General features: G+C 40.9%; 1 protein-coding gene across 1 annotated transcript; it reads left to right on the top strand.

The window, feature by feature from the left end:
* The first annotated feature begins 884 nt into the window (after nt 1-884).
* Nucleotides 885-24,994, top strand: casp8 (caspase 8). Its single transcript, XM_018097578.2, has 9 exons — nt 885-992; nt 5,051-5,375; nt 6,982-7,078; nt 9,276-9,417; nt 16,809-16,865; nt 18,772-18,878; nt 19,497-19,626; nt 20,492-20,981; nt 23,264-24,994. Exons 1-9 carry the CDS (start codon nt 977-979, stop codon nt 23,421-23,423), a joined length of 1,524 nt encoding a protein of 507 aa, XP_017953067.2. The 5' UTR covers nt 885-976; the 3' UTR covers nt 23,424-24,994.
* Nucleotides 24,995-26,845: the final 1,851 nt, after the last annotated feature.

The raw sequence follows: 26,845 nt of genomic DNA, 5'->3' as shown, positions 1-26,845 counted from the left end.
GTAAGTTACAATGTATACAATAAAGAGTTCTCAAAATCTAGTTTGATTTAAAATAATGATGTCATTCTGCCATTACTAGGGCATGCATTTTATTATGGGATTTTACATGCCAACCATGCTACGGTGGCTGAAAGGTGAGTCCCAGAGAGGGGACAAATCATGAACATGTTTGATGAAGTGTTTGTTGATGTTTATGTTGGGAAGAGTTTGCCCCAAATAAACTTGTGTTTTTTTGCCAGAAGATGTGGTGTCCCTGTCTCTATGCTCCTGATCCTCTGCTTACCATAGCTAATTCGCCCCAAAATTACGTGTACAAGCAGATAGCATGTCACAAGGTCTATTGCAAGGCATTGTGGGATTTGTAGTCTTGTCTACCAGGGACCTGACTTTTCCAATATTGTTTCAATGGTGCATGTACTTATAAATAGCAAAGATAGATACTGCTTTCAGTAGCAATTACATTTATATACTGTATAACTTTAAAAAAAAAAATTGGAATAAAGTATATTGAAGATTTACTCAGAATGACATTTTATTTCATTATGTAACATTTGATTTTTTGTCTTTTTAACCACTTTAATATTATTATTAATATTATTATTACTGTTTACACATTCACAACTTGTTTTGTGTTTATCTTTTGCTGAGTATTAATATAATTTGTACTGTTGATTTTGGAATTTTGTGTCTGAATTCCTTTGCTGAACTTTTTATTAATTGTCTTTGCAGTCCTCCTGGTGTAGACTTCTGGCACAATTTGCTCTGTACCTCATTGGTATAACTGACTGAATTAAGATCTGCACAGATTTTTTACATGCATTGTGTGTGTATGCGCGTGTTCAACAGCTGATGTCAGTGTATCTGTCACAATATATTCCTATGAGGGGGAGGGCCTCAATAAGGAAGAAGGAAGAACCACATTCTTCCCAGAAGACGAATGAATAAAGAACAGTGCATGGTCTAAAGTATTTTCAACATGAGCAACCATTTAAGTAAGTGCATTAAACAAAATTCTTTTTAATTTCGATTGTGTTTCACACAAACTATGGTGCTGTAATGAGCAAAGAGCTCCACTTGTCTGTAGGCTTAGAAACAGTCATTTGTTTCTCAACTTCCTTGTTACTACTGTAGCTGCAAACAGCTTAGTATACAATGAATTAGTTAGAAAAAGGTACTAGGGCTCTGCCCTTCAGATCAGTGATATTAACGCTTTCAGTGTTGAGTGGGTCGTTTTTGAAAATGCTTGAATCTTTATGGAACATGTATTTAGGCAGGATTTCTACAGCCAGCTCCCTCTTGTGAGGAAAACTATATATTTCTTTTGAAACACTTGCTTTCAAATGTTCTCTGCTGAAATGTAGTTTCCAAGACAATTTCTAGGGCCATTTTACTAACCTTCAGATTTTTTTTTCACAATTCAGTGCTAAAACTCGAAAATGTTGCGAAAAAAAGTTGCGACAACAAAACTGTGACAATTCCAAACATGAAAATACTCCATCTAAAACCTGTCAAGATCTCTCTCCCTGGAAGATCTCTCTTTGCTTCGAATCTTTAGAGGTTCTCGGATTTTTGACGCTGGCTTTTGTACGACAATACAAACAAGTCACGGTTATCATGCGACAAGTTGAAAAAGTCACAGTTTTTGCAACTTTTCTGTGACTTTTTCCCGCATGTGCTTTTTCAGTTCAGATTTTCTGATAAATGCACAACATTCTTGGAAATCTGAATTTTAGTAAATCTGCCTCTAAAAGTATTGTATTTTCATCAGGCTGAACAATACAGAGGAAAGTGGTATGTATTATTGTATTCTGAGTTGACTTTTATAATGCAGGAACAATAATGACACTGGAATGGGAGAAAGACAGAGACTGCTGTATTATGCTGCAAAATGACAGGGCAGGCATAAGCCTTTAGCTGGCAGTGGGTTCTGGTAGTTATGGTCCTCCAAAAGTTGAAGGCTTCTGGTTTGGAAGAATTGCCCAACAATAAAGTTTATCCAGAACCCAGGAAAGAGAATTAACTAGCCCTGTGGTGTGTTTCCCATTGGAAGCCCCCACTGCTAAATAACACTCTGCAAGTGCTGCAAGGGCAGGTGAAAGTTGTGAAAGGAACAGCAGGCAAAACAAGTGTACAACACATGTAGACATTATTTCGATAGCACCCCAAATAACATAACCAGTAATCCAGGAACTGAGACTGGGAAATCTATGCTAATACTTGGAGTTACTTGGACCTGAATCTCTAGCCTTGGGCTGCTGCATAGACTAAACATGTACAAGAAACTTTCTTGGCCCTGAACTACCCCAGGTATGTCCCAATGAAACAAACTGCACAAATATCATTACATTTCTTATATTTTCTTGCTGTTATTAATTAAATGGCCCTGTGCTTTCATTTTTCCTTTAGCTGTTTTTTCATCTAGGATTTCTCTTTATGACTTGAGCAGATTTCTATATTTATCTTATAAAACATTTTTTCCTCCTACAAAAGCCATTATGTTCTATTGTTTAACTGATACACACGTGACTTATTTTAACAGTCTAAAGTGGCATTTCCTCCAGTTTTGTTAGACATGTGAATTTGCACCAGGCTTTCTTGCCATGGAGCAAGGTGAAAACCTTGCCTTGAATGGGATTACCAAGGGGTGCAAATGGGCTTCAGGGTCACCTAATAAAACCCCCATTTGGTACAGCAAACATGTTAATACTAGGGCTGCACTGGACCCTAGAAGGGGCATTTACAAAAACAGCGCATTGTACAAATTACAATTCCCTCCCCCCCAAAATGTTTTAATATCTTTGCAGCTGCTTGCTGATTTGTACTTGTCCCTAAAAATGAATTGTTGCAGTGGGAATTATTTTATTTCTGGTGCACAGTGTTTCCCTTACTGGGATTACCACCGTGTCCAGGGTAGCTCCATGGTTCCCTAAGAAGCAAGAGTGCAAAAGAAAGCACACTTGCAGGCTAATAATCAGAGTGTACACAACTATACAGAGGTGCAAAGAGTACAAATCGGCACAGAACCCATTTACTACTGTACTCAGTAGTGTTTAGGAATACACTATTTCATTTACACACTAAACAGGGCAGAAATTATAATTATAATTGAATAAAAATAGTAAAATAACTGTATAAATGTTTTAGATAATTGGTATAGTCAGGCTAATAGTACTGTAGCCATTCATATTTGCTTCTAACACTAAATTTAGTTGAGTTGTGACATCAGAGTGTGACATACACCAAGGATGTAGTTAGGGTCAGACTGGGGGGTGCAGGGACCAACAGGGCTGCTGCCCCAGGGACCCTCTCATCCCCCAAGGTGCTCCCGCCGTGTCCCCCCACCCCCCACAGGGCCACCTAAGCCTCCGCAGGGGCGTCCGCCACCCACTCAAAGCTGAAGTTAAACTTACTTTCAGCACATCAGGGGAGGGACACCGGCAGCCCAGGAGCACTGGCAGGGATTGGGTCTGTGCCCACTAGAGCTGGGGCCCACCAGGTTTTTTCCAGTCTGACCCTGGATATTGTAGAAAATTAACTATCACTGTATCATTATAGCCCAAATCAGTAAAGAAAAAGCATTTAAAAATGATATCAAGCTTGGTTGCAGCACTCACCAGACAGCAAAAAAAGTAATTGAATAAAATTATTGCAGCTGTAATACTGTCTGTGTATGAATTATTGGTTAGACTGTAGCACAAGTAGATGAATGGCCACACATATGGATGCTGCTAACAGAACATTTTTCTAGCCGGTCACATACATCCAACGGTAATGTACATATCGGCATCCAGTTTCACATGGCAACACATACAGGCTTACACAATAATGCAATTAGATTTCCCAACTGCAGATAGATCACTCATATCCTTTTCACTCTGACTAGCCTTCCTCCATGTCACCCAGCTGGGACCTCACTCCCCACCTACCCGCTTGACAGTCCGGTCATGCCAAAAATGTTTTCAACAATCATGAATATAGTGCCATTAGGGTAAACAAAGGCAGGACTTCAGTTTGCAGATCAACAAGAGAATGCAACAAGATCCATTAAAAATGTTGTCACGTAATACTTGTGGCTTCTCTTGTATACCACTATCCTCTGTGGGCACATCCTTATTTACTTTTGACATATGTATGCATCACAGTACTGCCTTGCCACCAGTCTGGAATGAAATTCTTTGTTTATGAACTTGTGAACATGGTTCACTTCCCGGTCTGGCTGGGTTAAGCTATTGGCATCTAATTTCAGAATGTCCAGTTGGATCCACCTGTCCAGGTGGTGCTCGACCTCACGGTACACCCAACTTGGGTGCCCCAACGCTTGTGTGCCTCAAAGTTAATGTGCTTTGAACCCTGGAAACCACCCAATACTCTCTTTGAGGAGCCTGCCCTGGCAGCACCCAAAAAGTGGCAACATAATATTCGAGCTGATAACATGGCATGGCTCCCACCGAACTGGTTCTGGTCAATGGCGTTAACTTGGTCATGGTCTGCCCAACAGGCGGCAGGGTCAGACTGGGCTGCCAGAATACTGGGAAAAAACCCAGTGGGCCCCGGTGGCCCAGACCTGATCCCTGTTCCCGCTCCCCTGGCCGCCGGTGTCCTGCCCTGACACGTTTTACTTACACGCATTCAGCCAGCATTAATAATCTTTAAGAGCAATAGTGAACAAGAGACATGTGTGCAATTAAATGTTGGCTGACAGCTTCTGAGGAAGTGGTGTTTTAGCCACGAAACGCGTCAAGCCAAGGGGTGAGGATGCTCCGATCTGTTTTTAACTGATGGAAATAAATTTATGCTTTTATCAATAAGCTATCCTGTGCTCCTCTTCTTTATAAATTCTTTTTGGAAACTTTTTGGAAAGCGTGGCAGCACGGAAAAGTCTTTTATAGCAGGCTATCCTGGTGAGTGCTCCCCTCCTTTTTGTTTTTGACAGCAAGTGAATAGGCTGACTAAATGACTGAATAAATACTAAATACTAACTGGGTAAGTAGCACATGTTGATTAGGGTTTTTTTTGGTGCACTTCTAAGTATTTTAATTTTGTGTTACAGGTTCTACAGTGGTTACCATGAATCCATCAGACGTGCATAAACTGCTGTATGATATAAGCGAGGATCTAGACAAAACTGAAACCCTTGAAATGATTTTCCTTTGTGAGAAGCGCATTACTGCCCAAGAGAAAGAGAATATCACAGATGCAAAGACCTTATTCTCATATCTTCAAAGGAAAGATTGTATAAGTGGTGACAACTTGTCCTTCTTGAAAGAGTTACTCTACAGAATTGGTAGAAACGACCTACTCAGAGAAAAATTAGGAGTTAGAACAGAAGATATGAAGCAGCTTATTGAAATATCTGCACAAATTTCTCCATACAGGCAAGTGACTATAGCATATTGCTTTATAATACCCAAGAGCCATGACTCACTTGTGTATGATAAGAAAAAGATTATCTCTAGTTGTAAAATATGAGTAGTGATGAGCAAAATTTTTCGGCGGGTATGGATTCACTGTGAAATTCCCCATTTCGTCATTGGCAATTCTTTTCATTAAAATTGGCAAAAAATTTGGCAAGCAAAGAAAAACTTGTGGTCCCAAATAATAATACATAATACCAAAGAGCCATGAATATCATGTAATATATTATGTATTTAAAATATACATTTTAAATATATTAATATTTTCATATAAGTGGTGCTTGGTGATGTCATCAATTATAATTGGTTCTTAGTGATATAATTTGTATCATCTCACTGAAAATTGTGTTGTAAAAACTAATGTACCCCTTATTGCAAATTATGATGACATTATAATTTAGTTTGGAGTTGCATGACCTGTATAAAAGCACTCAGCCTCTGGTCCTGTGCCTTTGTATGATCATGGAACTCATCTGTGATTTTTTAATATAAATGATATCTTTAGAAACTGAGTGTAGCTATACACTACATTACATTACAACTGGTGCTCAGTGATATAATTTGTGTCACATGATTCACTAAAAGTTGTTCACTATAATAAATAATGTACCTCCTGTTGTAAAGTATAAGGATATTAGAAGTCACTTTGGAGTTCTATGACCTGTTGAGAAACGCCTCAGGCGGCAGTGCCTAGCAAGTTACCGGGGGCAGAAAAAATCCGCTCCTGGTAACTTCCGATTTTTAAAGCAGAATTTCGGCTCATCTAGTGCAGAGGGTGCTCTCTGCACTAGTGATGCGCACAGGTAAGCAGGTAAGCATGGGGGGGCAAGGGGGATGGCATTAACTTGCCTGCCTCAGGTGGCTAGGACCCCTGATGCAGCACTGCCTGTATAAAAACAATTGGGCTTCAACCTTGTGTTCTAAAATGGTCATGGGACTACTCTGTGACTTATAATATCCTTAGATTTTACAATAGTGGTACATTATTCCCTATACAGTATATTTTCTATTTTGGTTATATATATTTATATATAATAAATAAATGTCACAAATGCCACACACCAGCATAATTGTTGGGTCATGTACAAACAACTTAGTGACTAAATTGCCCAGTAGAATTCTAATGTGACTGCACAACCATTGATTGATCAAGATGGAAAACCAACAGAAGAGGCAAAGCAGTCACATATGATGCGCCTCTGTATTTTTACATTCCCTCCATACTGTGTTTCCTGAGAATATGCCAAGTGTAAATGTAGTCTCTGTTATTATAGTATCTATTATTTTCCAGTAACATACCAGTTAATGACACAATAAGTGACCAGTGTATGTTCCCTCCATTAATTCTGGTTAGGCTACTATCTAGAGGTGCAGGCTAACTGGTATTTCACTGACATGTACCTTGCTCAATCTGACATATATATTAAAAAACTCCCAACCCAAATCCTAATCCCTGGCCAAGGGAAAGTGGAGGAGCATGTAGTATTAAAAATGTAATTTATCACTAACTATAGTTAATTAACTATAGTTTAGGACCTCCAATAGACTAATAATGTTTTTCACACAGGATTTTACTTCATGACATTTCACAAGGTCTTTCTAAAAAACAAGTGGATGATTTGAAATACTTGCTGAATCTAAGCACAGCCAAAACAGAAAATGCTGTAAGTAAAATTTTATTATAGGGGACCTGTCGCCCTAAGATATAATTCCAAAGTCCTCCCTTTTGTGTTTGTCAAGTATAAAAATGTTGATTAAACTATATAAATAATATAAATCTTGTTTCCTTCAGTCTTGAAATTACACAATCACAGCAAGCAGGCCATTTTGTGCACATTTTTATTAAAGCAAGCTTTGCTAAAATCTTGTTTATGTGCTAGAATGGGGGACCTAATGCCCCTGCCTATGCAGTAACTACACCATTAGATATTAAGGAGGGAAGAGGAAAGTAAGTGGTGCAGTGACATCTAGGAAATGCTGAATGGAAAGTGAAAGTGAAGTGAAATAATTGTCTGCCCCACCTCTCTACCTAAGGCATAGAGGCAAGGCAGGCAATATATAATTTACACCTAGGATTCTTAAATGCCCTTATAATGGGTATGAATGGGTCAATGAAAAATGTGGGTGTTATGTTTAATTTGAAAAGGACTTTTATTTTACAGCTTTTTATGTCTGGGTGACAGGTCCCCCTTAAATGTTCTATTTTCTCAGTATTATTTTTATTCTTTGTTGGTATTTGCACAAACTGGCAGTAAGTGGGCAGGGCATCACCGGCATCACTGGCATCACAGGTTGGGGGAACCTACATTTTTTGTCAGGTAATCCAGTTAGTTTTTGTCTCATTTTGTAAGAAAAGTGCTTTCCCATTGGCCCTTACTATGCACTGCAGGGCATGGCACCCCATCACATCTTACTTCATGTTTCTTTTTAATTTTTCGTGGTATTCTGGACTAACAAATAAATTGGTAGTCATTAACAATACCAGAAGTCCAGAATTTCTTATCAATTCACCCTCCAAAATAGGCTATGGTATTTACATACCTAGGTATAAATAGGCTATGGTATTTACATACCTAGGTATAAATAGGCTATGGTATATAAAATAGGCTAAAATAGGCTATGGCATTTAAATACCTAGAGAGCAGCCAGGGATGCTGCTGCCATGAGGCGAGTTGAGAAACTCACCTCAGGCGGCAGTGCCCAGCGAGTTACTGGGGGCAGCAAAAAGCCACTTCCGGTAACTTAAAGAGCAGAAATTCCGACTTTTAAAGCGGAATTTTGGCTCTAGTGCAGAGAGCGCAATAGCACTCTCTGCCCTAGCGATGTGCACCCCCTCTGATGCAAAATAGGCAAATCTGGGGTAAGCGAGGGACCCCTGAAGAAGTGCTGAGAGCAGCCACTATCATGGCAAAAGTTAGACATTAATTTTGATTGGTGTTTCATAGAAAACATTCCCGCTATCACTATGGGGACAAAGGAGTCTTTTATATTTTCCTGCTGTAGCTTCTATATTTCTTCAACCAAAATAAGGAGAGATTGGTTTGAGAAACTGCAAAGCAGTACATTGATGCATAGAGGCAGTCTCACAACCAGGACTGTCTATAAGACATTGGAAGCTAGTGTAAATAAAGTCACAGTCTTCCAGATATGCAAGTCTATGACACTGTTTCATTATTGGTTTAGGTCAAAGCCTACTTATCCTAATTTATTAATAATAGTAATAATAATATTATGCTCTTCGGAAGCCTCAATATCATGCTTACTTGAAGCATGAATAATCTACGTCTCCAATTTTGGAATCCTCCATTTACATTCAGTTTAAACGAGAGCCCAAGGCAACCGCAGCTCATTAGCAGATTCCCTGCACATGCTCTGAGCTACAGTCAGTTACCGAGCTTAGGGGCCGACACACAATATACAGTATTTAGAGAATATAAATGTCACAATATAAAGCTGATTAGAAATTAATACAGATAATTACTACATGGCAACTCTGAAATTAGTGCAACTGGCAACATAATGTATTCATTATCCCTGTAGCATCAGGTTTTATTACAGGCCAACCTCATTTTCTGCTTGAGGATTTTGGATCATTGCTGCCCTTGAGATGCTGAAACATTAGGCTGGTGCAGTAAGTTTAGTATATAAAATATGACATTTTAGCCATATTCATTTTTAGGGTTTAGTTCTCCTTTAAGATAAACAAGGTGTAAAATATCACCTTTTGAGGAACTCACCAATATAATCTATATCATATATAAAATAATGGTCGTGCTACCTGTAAACACCTGTCAAAGAGGATTTTAAGAATTCTACCTCTCATGAAAACCTGTGAAAGCTAAAAGTCTTAATTTTTTATAGCCTATACTGGACATATTCTTGGAACTGGAGAAGGTTGGAAAATTAAGCCCTGAAGACCTACAGGTGCTAAAATATAATTTAGAAGCAATTGGATGTAAAAACCTTTCCAAGAACATTGAAGACTTTGAAAGAGCATCAGAAGGTAATGGAACAAAATGAATCTGATCAAAAATATTGCCACTTTAAACTTTCTTTTTTTTTTTTTTTTTTTTTTAAAGTTTTTATTTTGCATTTTTCAATTTTAAACAACATAAGGGAAATTTCCCTTTGAGGAAAATAAGAAAAGAAGAAAGAGATAAGAAGAGTCAGAAAAAGAAGAAGAAGAAAAGGGGGAGTGAGCTGGAGGGGTGCTATATCCAAGGTTTACATTTACACAAAGCCAAGATGGGGACCTTGTGTCTTTTTTGCTGAGTGTTTCAGGTCGGCTAAGGTGGTGCATCTGCCAGGAGCCATGTCCCCCATATGGCCTCAAATTTGTCCGGGCATCCGCGGGCTTGATACACTAGCTTCTGTTTTGGTAGGGAGTCATTAATGAGCTTTTTCCAAAAGTTCAGAGAGGGTGGTCCTGTAGATTTCCAGTGTAGTAACAATGCCTTTTTGGCATAGTATAGCAGTTGTAAGTAGCACAATTTGGCTGGAGGTCCCAATTGTAGGGTGTCCAGTATACCTAATAAGCATAGACTGGGTGACAATATATTGGGGAGTGCCAGTGCTGACTCAGCGTAACTGAGCACCTCTCGCCAGAATCCCTTTATTACTGGACATTCCCAGAAGAGATGGTAGAAGGTCCCCACCTCGTTGGGACATTTAGGGCATAGATCAGAGGCCCCAGGATATATTCTAGCCACTCTTTGTGGGGTAAGGTACATTCTATTCAAGAACTTGATCTGTATGTATCTATCTCTACTGGAGATGGTTATTTGGGGTACCTGTTCTAAAGCGTCTTTCCACGTCTCTTCCTCCAGGTCTGGTATGTTTTCACACCATTGTTGTTTAACCTTATGGTATTGGGGGGTATTTGTTTGCATTATTACTATATACATGTATGTCAATGCTTTAGCCAGATCTGGCCTACGGAGATACCTCTCCAATGTAGTTTCAGTAATTGTTAGCGGCCTTGTAGGGAATTGTGACTGGAAAGCATGCTTTAGTTGCAGGTATTGAAATAACATGTTTGTTGGTAGCTGAAATTCAGCTCGAAGTGCATTAAATTGTTTACATTCCCCACCCACGGTGATGTCTCCTAGTGTTTTTATTCCCGCGGCTGCCCACCTAGCTATTTCAGGCACAGTTTGGAAGTGTAAAAGGTATTTGTTGCCCCATATAGGTGTCCATTTGGACCAGACAGGTTGTTTATTTTGAGCTACTTTGAGTGCTTTCTGAAAGGACTCTACCACAGTATTAATGGGAAGTGTTGTTTGATAGTATGGAGAAATGCCCCTGTAGGGTAGTTTAGCTAACGCCTCTAAGGATCCTACGATGGCAGCCTCTAATACTAATGCTCGGTTATCTAGCCTCGGGACAGTCCACCAATGCACATACACCAGCTGGCTGGCAAGAAAGTATTTTTCAAAGTTGGGCAGGGCCAACCCCCCACCTGTCAATGGCGCTTGCAGCGTCTGAAACGACATTCTGGGTCTTTCTCCTGACCATATAAAACCTCTTATCACTGAGTCAAGTGCCTTAAAGAAGGTTTTGGGAGGCGCTACGGGTGCGTTATGGAACACATATAAGAATTTTGGCAGGAAGACCATTTTTAGCAAATTAATTTTCCCTGGGACTGAGAGTGGAAGGTTTTGCCACACTAGTGTTTTTTCCCTTAGTCGAGCTAGAACAGGGGAAATATTCAGCTGTTCATACCGTTTTAGTTCCTTATGGATTTGTATGCCCAAATATCTGAATTCTGATACAGTGTTCAGCTGCGTAATTGTACCTAATATATTTTGTGGGAGATTATCTATGGGGAAAACAAGGGACTTGTCATAATTCACCTTTAGACCGGAGTATTTACCAAAGTTAGTTAGTACTTGGATTAGCGCCTGAAGAGAGTTTTTAGGATCTGCTAAGTATAGCAGCATATCGTCTGCATATAAGGACACTTTCTCCTCCAGGTCTCCCAACTGGAGCCCTACTATTTCTTTGCTTTTGCGTATTTGAATTGCTAGCGGCTCAATCGCTAAGGAGAAGAGCAGTGGTGACAGTGGACAGCCCTGCCTGGTGCCCCTTTTTAGATATATAACAGTCGAGAGCATACCTGCTACCATGACTTTGGCTTGGGGGCGAGCATAAAGCGCCCTAATCCAGCCCACAAATCTGGGCCCTAGGCCGAACCGTTGGAGGACCTCCCACAGGTACGGCCAGTATACAGTGTCAAAAGCTTTTTCTGTATCCAGGGCTACTACTACTCTGGTACCCGAGTTTCGGTGACGTATACAGAGATTATTGAAAAGACGTCTTATGTTTATATCGGTTGCTCTAGCGGGCATAAATCCTGTCTGGTCTGGATGTACCAAGTCTCTTATTACTCCCCGTAACCGTAGCGCTAATATTTTTGCAAAAATTTTCACATCACAATTGAGCAGAGATATTGGTCTATATGATTAACATTTATAAGGGGGTTTACCTTCCTTTGGGATCAATGTGATGTGTGCCTCATAGCAGGAGTCTGGGAGCAGGGAGTTCGGTGTAACCCCATTATATAAAGAGCATAGTTTTGGTGCAATAAATTCTAGGTGCTGCTTGTACCATTCAGGGGGAAGTCCATCTGGCCCAGGGGCTTTCCCTCCGGGTAGGCTATTTATAGCCTCCGTGACCTCTTCCGGTGAAATGTCCCTGTCTAATTCAGTGGCACTTGGTTCTGCAAGGGTTGGGATGTCTATAGTGTTTAAAAGGGCGGCTAGTCCAGTGTTTGTTTGGTCTGGTTGGAAGTCGTATAACGTTTGGTAGTAGCGGGCAAATCGGTCTACCATTTCCGTCCTAAGGGTGGTCTTGGCCCCATCTTCCAGTAATAGTTCCCTAATGGTCCAGTATGGGGTTTCGCCTCTGGCTAACATGGCTAGTAACTTGCTGTTTTTATCTCCCTTATCGTACCAGTGGGCTGCCCTGTACAATTCTGTTTGCTTGTATTTTTCCGTATAAAGTAAGTTTACATCTCTCTGGCATTCACTAAGTCTATGTGCATTTTGATCAGTGTCATCCTCTGCTATTGCGGCCTCTGCCTGTGTCAACTTATCCTGTGCATTCGTCAGGGACTCCTCACATTTCTGTCTGGCCTGTTTAATTAACGATATATACATGCCTCTAGAGTATGCCTTTCCCGCATCCCAGACAATATTAGGTTGGGCTGAACCATCGTTTGCGTCCCAGTACTGAGCTAGTAGTGGGGGGTGTTTTTCTGCTATATACTTGTGCTGTATCCACTTGGGGGATAATCTCCATCTCAAAGATCGAGTATCTCTATCCCATTGAAAGGCCGCCAGCAGTGGTGTGTGGTCTGAGCAGACTCGGGGGAGAAATTTACAGGATGTCAGGCCCTGCAATAAGTCTGGGGTTACCAGTACCAAATCTATCCGTGAGAGGGCAGCTGAGGCTCTAGTATAGCAGGAGTACTGCCTGGCATCTGGGTTACGCCAGCGCCAGGTGTCTGTCAGGCTCAGGGCAGAGGCCCATTGAGCTAGTGCCAGGGTGTCTCCTACGTGGGGTCGTAGGCGATCAGTGTGTGGGTCCATTACCATGTTAAAGTCTCCTGCCCAGAGTGTGGGTATGTGTCCAAATTGAGCTACCTTCTGAGTAATCTCATGTAGGATAAGTATGTCTGCTGGGGGGGGTAGGTATACGTTTACAAATAGATATGGCCTCCCCTCTACTTGCCCCTTAACCAACAGGTATCTACCCCCTGGGTCTGTGATTAATTGTTCCAAGCAAAAGCCCAGAGATCTGCGTATCAATACTGCCACGCCTCTTGAGTATGATGAGTATTCTGCGTGGTACATTATTGGTACCCAGTGTCTCTTTAGTGCTCTAATTCGCTGGCCTATCAAGTGTGTTTCCTGCAGCATTATTATATCGGCACCCGATTTTCTAAGTATGTTCAATACTATGGACCTTTTGACTTTATCGTTCAACCCTCTAGTGTTCCAGGATACTACCGTAAAACCTATTTGTGACATTGCATATCCAAAATACCATATCATGCATTAGTCTTGTTGAGAGGCCACCCGGGAGCCGCTGCACATTTTGGGTTGGTAGGTGTGCTTCAGGCTCAGAGGTGCCCTCCCAGCTTCCCAGCCATAGCATACAATTTGCTCTAATTCCGCCCAGCTCTAAAGGGAAAGAAGGAAACAGAGAGAAAAGAAAAGCATAAGTAACAACCCCAACAATCCCCCCACCCGGTATCCTTCCCCAACCTTGAAGATACTTTATCCCAAGCATAACTTGTCAATCAAGGAGCGTGGTTCCTTAACTGTCTGTGGAAATTCTCCACATTCCCAACCGGGGAATGTCGGAGGTAGACGAGAAAAATACAGAAAAATAAGAAATTAGACCAAGTAGCAACTGCTAGATTGATCCAGCATATAGATGGGGTAGTTCTGCTGCACTTAAACTGGAGTGCTGTACCAATAGCTGTGTATTATTCCGTGCCGGTTCGTGCCGAGTGGTGTGTATCAGCCAGGGTGCCCTGTGGGTTTGCCATCTGTGTAGAGTCGCCACCCTGTCCGGCAATTAAGTGCAAGCGCACCATGAAGTGTATGGCACAGAGAATTCACTGGATCGGGTTCGTGGTCTGCTCTTTTTCTTTCAATGTTGTGCCCTTGGTGGGCTTCGGGCATTGCCAGGCCTCTGTTCCAACCATTCGAGTGCCTGCTCCGGTCTCTCAAAGAACATAGCTTTGCCGCCCTCCATAATTTTAAGCTTGGCTGGGTATAACATGGCGTATTCTAGGCCCAGATCCCTTAGCCGGCGTTTGATTCCAACGTATGAGCTACGCTTTTTTTGCACCGTTGTGGAGTAATCTGGGTAGAGTGAAATCTTGGCCCCAGAGTATTGGAGGTCTCCTCTCTTTCTGGCCTCTCTCAGTGCTGTGTCTCTATCCCTGAAGTTGAGCAGTTTGATTAGAAATGTTCGTGGTGGGGCTCCAGGGGGTAGTGGTCTCATTGGGACTCGGTGCGCTCGTTCCACTACATATTGTGGAGAAAATATTTCTTGGCCCAGGAGCTCTTTAAGTAGTTTTTCTGCAAAGATTTCTGGTTGGGTGCCTTCACTACGCTCTGGGAGGCCCAGTATTCTGACGTTGGATCTGCGCTGTCGGTTCTCCAGGTCATCTAAACGGTCAGTCACCGCTTGGAGTTGTATATTAATTTGGTTTATGTTTTGGGGCAGATGGGCTGTGTGCTCCTCCACTGTTCCCACTCTTTCCTCGAGCTCCCCTGTCCTCTCCCTAATGTTTTGCATGTCCTGCTTAATAACTGAGAGGTCCACCTTTAACTCCTCGACTTTGGAGGTGAACATAGAGGTTAGGGTGGTTTGGCAGTTCAGGATGGCTGTCATGAGGTCTGCTGGGGTTGGTATAGTTTGGCCCTCTGCTGCCAGCTCCGTGGCTGTCGTCTGTGGAGGGGAGGCATTTGGGGAGTGCGGAGAGGAGCTTGCAGCTTCTTGGTTACTGTTGCGGGCATATTGCTCTAGCCGCGCTGCCGCATCCGATTTCACTTTGTGTGTGCTTTTGCCCATTTTTTTTTTCCCCCGAGCAGTATAGTAGGCACTGCTGCTGTCTAGTGTAGCTTTGATTGTAGACCACTACACCCGATTCATGTGTTCAGTACAGTCATATAAAATAATAATGGCTGATGCAGCACCTCCCCAGGATCATTGACAATTACATGGTGCTAGTATGTCCTGACCCTTTCTGGGATTATCACCACCCTTGTTTTACTTTCTCAATAAGTGCACTGGTGTGGTTATGTGGCGTTGGGCCAAATGCAGTCTCTCTAGTGGCTCAACACTGCAAGCTTTGCTGTGTATATAGCCCTTATTAGGCCGTGTTCCTGGCACTAGCTACCGGGAGAAGTCCGGGTAGGTTGTAGTGGGCGCCCCCGGGGTTCTGGACTCACCGTCCTGCTGAGGAGTTTCCCCGTGCCTTGCTTGTCGCGCTTCCAGGTGCGAGTGTTTCGGGCCCGCGCTCCTTTGCCATGCAGGGGAGACGCGTCCAAGATGGCGGGTGCGCTGCGCAGGTCGCGCCCGTGTTTGTTAGGCCCCACTCCTCGTGCCTGTGCTGCGGCACCTGGCCTGCTGTCGGGAGCGGCTGTCAGCCCCCCGGGTGCCAAGGTTAGTGTTTGGCAAGCTTCAGGGGCTGCGATGCACCGTTTATGGTGGATTTGGAGAGTGTACCCCGGGATCGCCGTCTCAGTGCGTCTTTGCAGTTGCCCGGTTGGCCACGCCCCCCACTTTAAACTTTCTTAATAAAAATAATATCAGTTTCAAAGTTTTCAATATCAGTTATTCTGAAATAACTTGATGTCTACATAGTATTTTTAAGTACCAAATTGTGCATGAAAGTCAAGTATTTCTGAAAGGCCTGTTATGCAATGAGAATCAATTTCAAAAAGTATTAAAAATGATAAATGAAAAGCAAAAAAATCCAAAACAGCATAGAAGTTCCCTTCTAAATTATTCAGTGTAGGACTGGCCTTCTGGGTACCAGAACTTTTCCTGGTGGACCCTGAATTTAGTGGGCCCTTTGCCCTTTCTGGAGCACAAAGTGTTATCTCTTATCTACCTCTTCAGTTTTTACTTCATTTGTTCCCAGCACTGAGAAACATATGAAAGAGTTAGTTTTAGAGTCTGTGATGGGGCCAGGGAAATGACTAAGGCCAAATTTATTGCTACAGATAAGAAGGCGAATCCAGGGAGTCTGTAAATTATACAGAGCTGCCAGGGGGAGTTTGTGTAAAAGAATTTGCACATATAAATGGAAGAGCACAAGCTAATAGATTTCCCAAACAACCATATAGTCTGCGCTGTAAAAGGCATGGGGATAGAGATGTTCTGCCTGCATACTGTCTGTCTCTGCTGTCCTCTGCAGTCTGTCTGTCTCCAGTATTTGCTCTGTGCTCTATTGCACCAAATATTTTCAGAGTTGCCTGGAAGTTGACACAGGCACTGAGGAAACCCTTTAGTTTCTGCCTGGCCCTGAGGTGGCAGTAGCCCCAAGGTTCCCCTGCATTAATAGGCTCAGCAGCCTCTGATTCAGAAGGGAGGTCAGGAAGAACTGAGTGGCGCCAAGTTCAACTATACGAAATTATCTCCTTGCTACATGCACATTGGCCAATATGACTGTTCAACCTAATTTGATGAATCATGTGCACAGTGTAAATCATGTGCGCTGGAATTAAGACCTGCCCTACAGAGTGAAGCCAAGTCAAAAGTATTTGCACCCAAGACTGGCCAATGCCATCCTCGCCCCGCGCCCTATTTCCCAACAACCCCTAGAACCCCCTGCCTGCTCAGTCAATAAATATGGGTATCTTCTTTTTTCAGCTGATAATCAAGGCTTAGAAAGCCTACCAGATTTAATTGAGAAGATTTCAATACAAGGTATGTATGTATGTATGTATGTATAACTTTATTTATAAAGTGCCACAAGGGTACGCAGCGCTGTACAGTCTTACAGAATACAAAATTACACACAGGGAGGACAAGTGATATAATAAATAAATACAATAAATACATATATGTATATATATATATATATAAGTGCCATGTGGTATGAGACACAGTAGGAAGGAGGTCCCTGCCCCGTAGAGCTTACAATCTGAGTATGTAAATAAAACACTTGAAAAATTCAGTCCCTTAACTCTTAAGTTTTCTCCCAGCATAGAAAACAGATCTGTCACTTGCCTTGGCACAGAGGTCATAGCATTTCATGACACAATGATCCCAGTTTTCTAGTGGCCACAATATTCCATGATACACTGGCCTCAGCAATCAGTCCAGTCATTTTATGTTAAAGTGGCCCAAGCATTTCTTGGCACAATGGTTCCAACATTCTATATAACTCTGGCTCCAGAATTTTATGACCCAGGGACCACATATTATATGTATATACAGTATATATATGAAAGTCAATTGTGCATCTGCACTCTAATCAAATATAATTGTTGGATGTTAGATCAAATATACAGTATAGATATCTGTAGTAAGAATCAGCATACTGGTTTACATCAATAGTGTGACTAAGGGGCAGATTTATCAAATCACAAGTTCGAATTTGGATTGGAAACGAAAATTTCTGAAGATCGCAAATATCACGAAAATGCTTATGAAAAAATCGTATTAGTCACTATAATATTGTATTGGCGATCCGAAAGTCACGAAATTTTCGTACCGTACAATTGTAAACAGCAGTAAAGGCTTTCCGATTTTTTTGTGCAAGCGTTCGTGCGGCGTACGAAAATTGTATGGACGCCCGAACAAATCGGTGAAAATATGCTCGGTGCGTTCGAATAGTAAAGTGATGCAATTTACCTTCATTATTTTTTTTCAAGATTTGATGATATTAAGAGGAATGTGTACTTTTAATTTGAATTAATTTTGTTACTACAGTGCCATCTGCTGGTCTGTTTCTGAATGTGCTGCAGTCACACTGACTTACATTTCGGCATATTCGCCAGGCTATATGAATCAGTTAAAATCCAGACTGATTTGGTAAATGTGCCCCTTAGTGTTATGAATTTTGTTACAACAGTGCCACCTACAGGTCAGTTTCTGACAATGAAGAAGTGAAGGAAATTGTCAGGTGAAAGAAAGAGGGACAGGCGGAAGTTCTTCTGGTTAGGAAAGATGTAAAAAAATGTTATCTGAGGTTTGTAATGTTTTCCTAGCTAGAGGAACAGACGATCAGTCCTCTTTCTTTCACCTGACAATTTCCATAACTGCAGCACATTCAGAAACAGACCAGCAGATGCCACTGTAGTAACAAAATTAATTCATATTAAAAGTACACATTCCTCTTAATATCATCAAATCTTGAAAAAAAATAATGAAGGTAAATTGCATTTTATTTGAAAGGTTTTCTTATCCTTTAAGAATAAGCCTCCCCTGCCATTGCTTCAAAGCCTCTCCCCAACAGCCACTGGGTCTTCTACAACTATTGTTACCACCCTGGTAGCAGCCTTTCTGATTGCAGCTCTGTTGTAGTGTTAAAAACCTGCTGCAAGAAGCTAGGTGTCTGGTCTAGTGCACTCTTGTCTGGGTGTGGATTGCTGGGCGAGTGCAGTTCTACCAGAGAAGACCCAAACATGGCAGTCATAACTGCTTCAAATTTGCTCATAGCCTGGTCAAAGGACTAATAAAAAATGTGCATACAATATTTATGTACTAAACATACTGTAATTCTCCAGGAATCTTTAAGTACTGTATATAGTGACTATAAATAAAATTACAAAACAGAATAAATAATGTATATAATAACATTAAGATTCTTATGTATTGTTGACTACAGAGGAGCAGTCTAACATGACTGTACAAGAAGCTTCCACTGGTCAACCAAGGTTACCCCAGGCAGAAACTGAAAGTGACTCTGGAAGACCTCAACAACACACTCATATAGTGAGTTTAATTAATATTTACAGTTGTATGCGTGACAATACTGCGCTCTGAACCTTGTAGTGGATGTTTAAACTGCTGCATGGTGCAGGGTGCAAGTTGGACCTTCTATCTAGAGTCCTGTGCAGGTCTAGTTCAGTAGACACACTGACTTACATTTCAGCATATTCGCCAGGCTACATGAATCAGTTAAAATCCAGACTTAAAAGTAGCCAACATGCCAGTTTGAGTGACCTTGAAAGTAACAGAACTAAAAAATGGTGTGAACCACCAACACGGTCAGGAGATAAGAGTATTTTCTACAAATCCTGATTGTTTCGCATGTAATTCCACTGGTACGCCATTGGGTACCAGACCCAATGTAAGACCTCTGTCATTCAAACGACCCCTTTGTTTTATGGCTCATGAGGCCCAAGAGTCTTGCTTAGTTGTACATTAACCCTGTCTTTCTTATAAATGGAAATCCCCCCGACACTAATGGTGGCAGGCAGATTTAAGCCATAAAACAGAGCATTTTCTAAGTTCCACTGAAGTAAATCACAGGCTGAATGACCAGAACTGGGCTTGATGATAGTATACATAAGTGATGTTTTTTTTTAAAACTTCTTTTTAATGTTGCAGAATTTAGAAACCTACCGCTTGGAGAAACAACCTCATGGCTGGTGTGTGGTCATTAATAATTATGACTTCAGAGAGGCAAGGTCTCGGGATTGTAAATACAGTAACAGAGAAGGAACAATGAAAGATGCAGGTACAGCATTTGGACCAGTAGTTAAGAAGAGTTTCATTAAGATCACACTGGTAAATGTACTTAAACAAACACATAGCAATAAAATGAGAATTGTTAAAATATTATTATAGGTCCTTAACCCAACCATCTCTTCTTCCTACCCTTACTATCTAACTATAGGTTATTCCTAAAAACTTGGTGCCTAGTTATTGCATACAGGCTTAGTCTAGATAAACAGGTTGTTTCTGTTTGATGACTTTACCCCCTCCCCGGGGATGCCCATGCAGTTGGTCACGTGGGTGGCTGCTGGGATCTGAGCAAGTTTCAAAAAAATGTCTGATTGCAGTTTTTTTCTATGCACTTTGCACAACTGCATGGAGCATTGTAAATAACCCCTATATACTTATATTGGGAAAGGGTCAATAAATACGAAAGAATTTAGGTTAAAAACATTGAAAACAAAACTAATGGAAATCAAATGGAAACTATGGAAAAACAAAACCATGTAAATCACATAGACAAGATGGGTCTACTGGTTTATTGTTACTGTAGAACACTATATTTATATTCTCAGTGTATACAGCCAACTCAAACATTATTTATTTCTGTCAGAGGAGCAGTAATGGCACAGCACAAACTCTTCACTATTAATGTTCACAAGAGTACACCAATCTCTGGACAATGAGAGTTATATTCATGATTTAAGCTTTAAATTAATCCATACTTAACTTTTCTTCTAAACTGTCCTAACCAGGCCACACATCAATCATTCTCGGGGGTATAGAGTGCAGACTTAAAGATCCTCAATAGGCCGCCACCTCTGTCATATCTGTATCTGCAGCAATTTTTTTTTTAATCTTACTACCCATGCCTTTCTACCTTTCAGAGGATATTACAAAGATATTTAATGAACGTGGCTACATCACAGAGGAGCACAAAGATCTAACTGCTGAAAACATACGGAAAACCTTGGAGATGTATAGTAAGAAGGATCATGCAGAGAATGACAGCTTTGTGTGCTTTATTCTATCTCATGGAGGGATAGGAACTGTATGTGGCTGTGATGGGGAAGAGGTAGAAATCAAAAGACTGACAAAATATTTTAATGGGCAACACTGCCCCTCCCTTATCAATAAACCAAAGATTTTCTTCATCCAAGCTTGCCAGGGGAAAGAGTCACATCCAAAAGTTGATATTAATACAGATACTGAATCGTCTTTTTCTTTTTATGAACAAGATGCAATGGGAACTCATCTACCCCTAGAAGCAGACTTTTTAACCGCATTTGCAACAGTTGAAGAATATACATCTCTAAGGCACATAGAAAAAGGAAGCATTTATATTCAGCAACTGTGCAAGGCATTGACAACACATTTGTAAGTATTGGTCTTGCTGACAATGTTGTGATGTATATTGACTTTCTTAGAAGCACTTTAGGTGACTTTTTTATTTGTTCCACCACACATCAACACATGAGATAACAGAGTCCATTTTATTGCATTTTTCCTGTAGCCGAGGCACCACACTGAGCTGGCAAACATAGGTGAGATACAACAAGCAGCGCCTCACATTTGTTTGCTGATTCAGCACGGTGCCATGGTACAAGCACAATAGAAAGGAACGGGCCTTTGCATGTTGTGAAATGAATAAAACATCCACTGCATGGGAATGCATGTTAAACACGTGTGTTGTAGGGACCCCAATTTGTAGAGGGGCAAAAAAATATTTTGTTATATTATATATATATATTTTTTCCCCTCACATTTAAAAAAAAAATGAAACTTGAAAAACTCCTAAATTGGCCTTCCAATTGGCATGCTGGAGTAGTGTTGTACTTCTTCCAGCTCCTCCTTACAGCAACGTGCTTACATTTAAAGGAGAAGGAAAGGTACCTGTGAGCCCGGGGTAGCTGTGAGAGAACAATCCTCTTCCTTCTTCTGTCTTTGTGCCGCTTGCACGTGTGCAGTAGAGTGAAAAAAACTTTAACTTTAACAAAAAAATGGCCGAAGATAGATGAGAGAAGGAAGAGGATCACTTATTCACAGCAACCCGGGCTGGTGTGGTTTTCCCCTAATTGGAGCACCAACCCAGGGAATAATGTAAGCCATTACAATAACTGGGGGGGTGCCTGTAATTTTGGCACCCCCAGTGATATTACCTTTCCTTCTCCTTTAAAAGGTTTTAATCTTATTTTCTCTTGAAAAGAGACACTTGCGAGGGAACATGATACGGGATGTTCTTTTTTCCCATAAAAATGATCAGTGCACCAGAGGTCACCCCTTTAGATTAGAGGAACAGAGTTTCCATTTGAAGCAGCGTAGGTGGTTTTTCACGGTGAGGACAGTGAGGTTGTGGAATGCCCTTCCTAGTGATGTGGTAATGGCAGATTCTGTTAATGCCTTTAAAAGGGGCCTGGATGAGTTCTTGAACTAGCATAGTATCCAAGGCTATTGTGATTCTAAAATTTACAATTACAGGTATGGGATCCCTTAACCAGAAACCCATTATCCAGAAAGTTCTGAATTACGGAACTCTCATAAAATTCATGTTAATCAAATAATTAAAAAAAAAAGATTCCTTTTTCACTGTATTAATAAAACAGTACCATGTTCTTGATCCCAACTAAGATATAATCAATCCTTATTGGAGGGAAAACTAATCCTGTTGGGTAATCAAACTTTAAATGATTTTTAGCTGACATAAGGTATGGAGATCCAAATTATGAAAAGACCCCTTATCTGAAAGACCCCAGATCCTGAACATTCTGGATGACAGGTCCCATACATGTAGTAGATATGTTGGTATATATAGTTTATATACAGTATGTGAGTGTATAGATAGGTTGGTATGAGTGTGTATATATATGTGTGTGTGTATATATATCTGTGCTGGGGTTCTTTTGGAAGGGTTGAACTTGGGTCTTTTTTCAACCTAGCTTAACTATACAACTATGTAACTGTGTAGCATTAGGAATTTTAGGATAACATTTTTTTTTTTTTTAAATTTGCCTTTGCATCTGTCACCCAGACACGTATGTTTCAATCATGTGAGTGCCATATTTGCAGCAATTCCCTCTGGCAGCCATGCAAATCAGTGCGTGGTAGTGATGAGCGAATCTGTCCTGTTTTGCTTCTCTGAAAAACTTGAATCTGTGAAAATGGCAAAAATGACGAGCAGCAAAAAAAAATGTCACGTGCGACAATTTTTTTTGAATGTGTGACAATTATTTGTTGTGTGCCGAATTTCCTGCTCCAAACTTTTGCGCCTGTGTCACAAAAAAATCTGCCAATGCCGAGACGTGGAAATTTGCCGCAAATCCATGCCTGCCAAAAACCTTTGCCCCCTCACTAGTGTGTGGCGACTACTTCAATAGAGAAACACTGAAGTGATTAAACAAAGCAATAATTAGAGTTTCCCACAATGTGTTAGGGCTAGGTTATTCCCTAATGGTTTAGCATTTGGTGTGAGGGTTTACACAAACAGTTTTAGGACTTTTGGCATTTAAAGTAAGAAAACAGATAGTACTTAAACCTACAGCCAAAACACAACAGAAAACATTCTAGTATGAGATTCAGATACGGCACAGATTCTGTTTTTTTATTATTTTTTATAAACCTCTTTTGTGAAGGTAATTAATTTTCATTTTTTTTTTTACCAGATGTCAAGACTTGATTGACATGCTAACCTTTGTTAATAATGAAGTTGCGGGTATGCTGTTCCCTTTAGGGAGGAAGAATGTGACACAGATGCCATCGTTTAAATCAGAGTTACGCAAAAAACTCGTTCTGCCGCCTCCCGATGCCACTCAGTTTAGATAAAACATCCTCACAAGCCAGTGTTGATCCTGTCATGTGATCCAAGTGGAACAGAAGGCGCTTTTAACGCCTTGCCTGCTGATCCTCTTTGATCTAAATGTGCCCCGTGATGCTTAGCAATATGTTGTATGTATGTAACTATGTAACTATGTGAGGCCTAGATCAAAAGGAAGTAAAATGTATGGCAGGCAAGGTGTTAAAATGAAAACTAATGCTGCTTGTTGTCAGGGGGACTCCAGTGTCTGCTGCTAACACCCTCCTCACCCTTCCATGCTTGCCTTTTTGTGAGTGAGTGGAGGGAGGTGCAAATGCTAGAGAAGAATGAGCAGTTGTGCGATTTGCACTAGAAGAGCCAAATTTCCATTTTAAAAAATGTAAATTCAGGTTTTGGATTTACTAGAGGTGCCTTCTTGACACCCCTGGCAACTCGCAGCACACTGCTGCCTGGGGTAGGGGTCATGGCAGGTGTAGGGTTGCCAACTGGCCATTAAAGATGTTATTAATAGCGACCAAAGATAATTATATATTAAGGCTGCTTAATGGGCAACTAAAGCCTAAAAAAAAATATTGCTAGAAATGTTTAGCTATGTGTTTTGAGCCCTTCTACCAGCCCAAAGCCACCAATGCTCTATAGAAATACAGGTCCATTCCGCTGAAGCTGCCCACAGTAGCTCTCCATCTTTAGCCTTGCCCAACTACTGCACATGCTCAGTCTGCTCTTGGCTGATGTGAGTAACCTGAGCTTAGGGATCCTTTTTCTTATGCCGGCTTGCTCTAGTCACTGCCCGGTCACTATTAAACATGCATAGAAGCCAACCAATCACAGTCCTGTCTGGCTGCTCCCTAAAAAACTCAAGTACTGCTCTGGCACTTTGAGCTTGGGGCGAGACTTTGGCTGAATCCTTATTGTGTGACTTTTCTTTGCACCTTGTTAGAAAGGATGGAAACATTGACAGAACTTAAAGAAACTGAATTCAGCGCAATTATTTTAAAGTATTAAATTCTTAATTAAACATAAAAATAGGTTGATTCTATTATTTATATACTATAGAGTGAAAACAACATATACCCCACCCACATAGGGAACAAACATTACAAAAAACATTGTATTGTATACAAAGCAAAGTCAATGGAGATTCCTGCACTGACCGTTTATTATATAGAGAACACAAGCAATGACTAAAGGTGCTCTCCTCTTTTCCTGTGGGCTATTGGGGATTGACGCATCGTGCCGTGTGAGCAGTAAGGCTGAGCATTTATATATTCAATTTCCAAAGTTTCAGTCACTTTGCTTATACAAACAGTCCATCTGGGAACAAATAGTTCCATTGCAAAGGCTTTTCTATAAGTAACATTGATTTGCATAGCATCTTATGATCTCCCCCCATGCCCAATGTACAGACCATTATTGGCTTTAGTTGTGGGGACACAAACCAACAACCTCTAAAAGTGTTTATGAAGCAGTTGCAGTGGGGATTGTGCGCATTACGCATGGGAAGAGGCCAAACTGTGCCAGTAGGTGTACAGGCAGAACAACAAGATATGTACAGGGGAACCTCTGCACAAACACTATATTCCTTCCCAGGCATGCTGATTTGCATATGCAAATTGACTGACTGAGTTCAGAGTTTGGGCTCTCACTATAATAAATAGGCTGTGTATGGAACCCCCAGTCTGCTCAGCAAATGCTTGAGTTGAAATGTGCTTTGGTTGAGTTATAACTTTCAGCTTGACATAAATGTCAATGTAAGTTGTTTGTGAAATGAAAGAGTCCAGACTTTTTTTGTTTAGAAAATATAGTAGTTTTCTTCTAGATTGAGGAAAGTATGGATATGATGTGCTATAATCCAATGTGTATAATAGGGCAGAACTAGTTTATATGTACTCATATCCATGATACACCTGTGTCTCTGTGCTAATGGGATCATTTGGCCAGTATCATTTATGGGAATCCCCCTAGTAAATTATAAATGCAAGAGAATTGACCAATGAGAATGATAATTAGGTCCCCAGCACTATATCAGCCATTTTGATATTATCTTAGATATAGAGATAATTACATCATTTTCCCCTTCATTATATGGCACAGGAATCAGACATGGGGACAGACTTGTTCAGTGCTGGGAAACTGTGGTTATTGCTCCCAACTTCAATTGCAGGAACAGAGAACAGGGAGCCATATTTACCCACATCAGCTGGGATTCTCATTGGAGGATTATTTTGCATATTTATGCAGCCCCTGGCTTTGTGCTGTTGTTTTGATAATTTACTACGTTCCCTAAGCTTAGCCTCCCAACAGCAGCCCAGAGCAAACTGACAACATGGCAGCCCCCATTGGACAACTTTGAAAGTATAAATCATTACTTTAATTAGGTTTCTCAATCCCTGGGCTTGTGTAGTAAGTTCATAATGTTTATAATGTTCATATGTTCAGTATACAAAATACAGCATTTCTAATGATTTTCAATTTTAGACTTTAGTTGTCCTTTAAGGTCTAAGGGAACATTTCATGTGGCATTTAGAGAGACATCAAACACTGAAGTTTCTGCCTCTCTCTTACTGGAGGAGCACTGAATTGCTGTGAACTACAATAATATTACAGGGACGTGCCCCCCAAAGCAGCTGAACTGGGTAGCTTTTGTACTTTTTGCCCAAAATATGCATCATCTACTATGATCACTAATTCTGCATAGTTTTTCTGTAAACTTAGGTTTTCCTGTAAATTTAGGACCAACATTTGCCCTTTTTAAACAATCCAAAGCAACCATATAGCATTTAAAGAAGAAGGAAAGGTAAAAACTAAGTAAGCTTTATCAGAAAGGTCTATGTAAATACAGCCATAAGCACTTACAGTAATGCTGCACTGAGTCCTCTATCAAAAGAAACACAGGATTTCTTGGTTTTTTTTGTAAACATGTTCTTGGGTATCTGACTTCATTTCCAGGGGCCAGAGTCTGTGCAGGTTTCTCCTCTCTCCTGCTCCCTACTCCCATAAGGATTCAAAAACTCACTCCCCCCACCCTTAGGAATGTGTAATCTGAGCTATAACAGCTAGACTGCAAGCAGGAATCTATGGAGACCAAGCTAAAATGGCAGCTACAATCTTAAACAAACAGAGGAAGTTTCTAGGGCTCTTTACTCAGGTATGGTAATGCTTTCGCCAGAATAAATATATTGTTCTAGGTGGCACTAATGTGGTGAATCTATTGACACTAAAATGCCAAAATGCCTTTCCTTCTCCTTTAATAACATGGCCCTGAGGCTTGCCTTATCATCACTGGGCTGTTGCTGGCAGAGTAAGCTCTTTATTGGATCTAAGTATGTATACCTGGGTTCCCACCTCAAACACTTTGCTCAAATGTTATTACTGTACAAAACTCTGAAAGTATTGTATTTCTCTGTAGTGAATAACATATGACTGCAAG

Source organism: Xenopus tropicalis, chromosome 9, assembly GCF_000004195.4.
Source record: "Xenopus tropicalis strain Nigerian chromosome 9, UCB_Xtro_10.0, whole genome shotgun sequence".
In the NCBI taxonomy this organism is placed as follows: domain Eukaryota; kingdom Metazoa; phylum Chordata; class Amphibia; order Anura; family Pipidae; genus Xenopus; species Xenopus tropicalis.
The sequence above is the reverse complement of the archived record's forward strand: the minus strand, read 5'-3'. Positions and strand labels throughout refer to the sequence as shown.

Excerpts from the sequence above, each read along its gene's own strand:
- casp8 (XM_018097578.2), top strand. Across the intron at positions 7,079-9,275 it reads CAGCCAAAACAGAAAATGCT|CCTATACTGGACATATTCTT; the intron begins GTAAGTAAAATT and ends AATTTTTTATAG. Across the intron at positions 18,879-19,496 it reads CTCAACAACACACTCATATA|AATTTAGAAACCTACCGCTT; the intron begins GTGAGTTTAATT and ends TTAATGTTGCAG.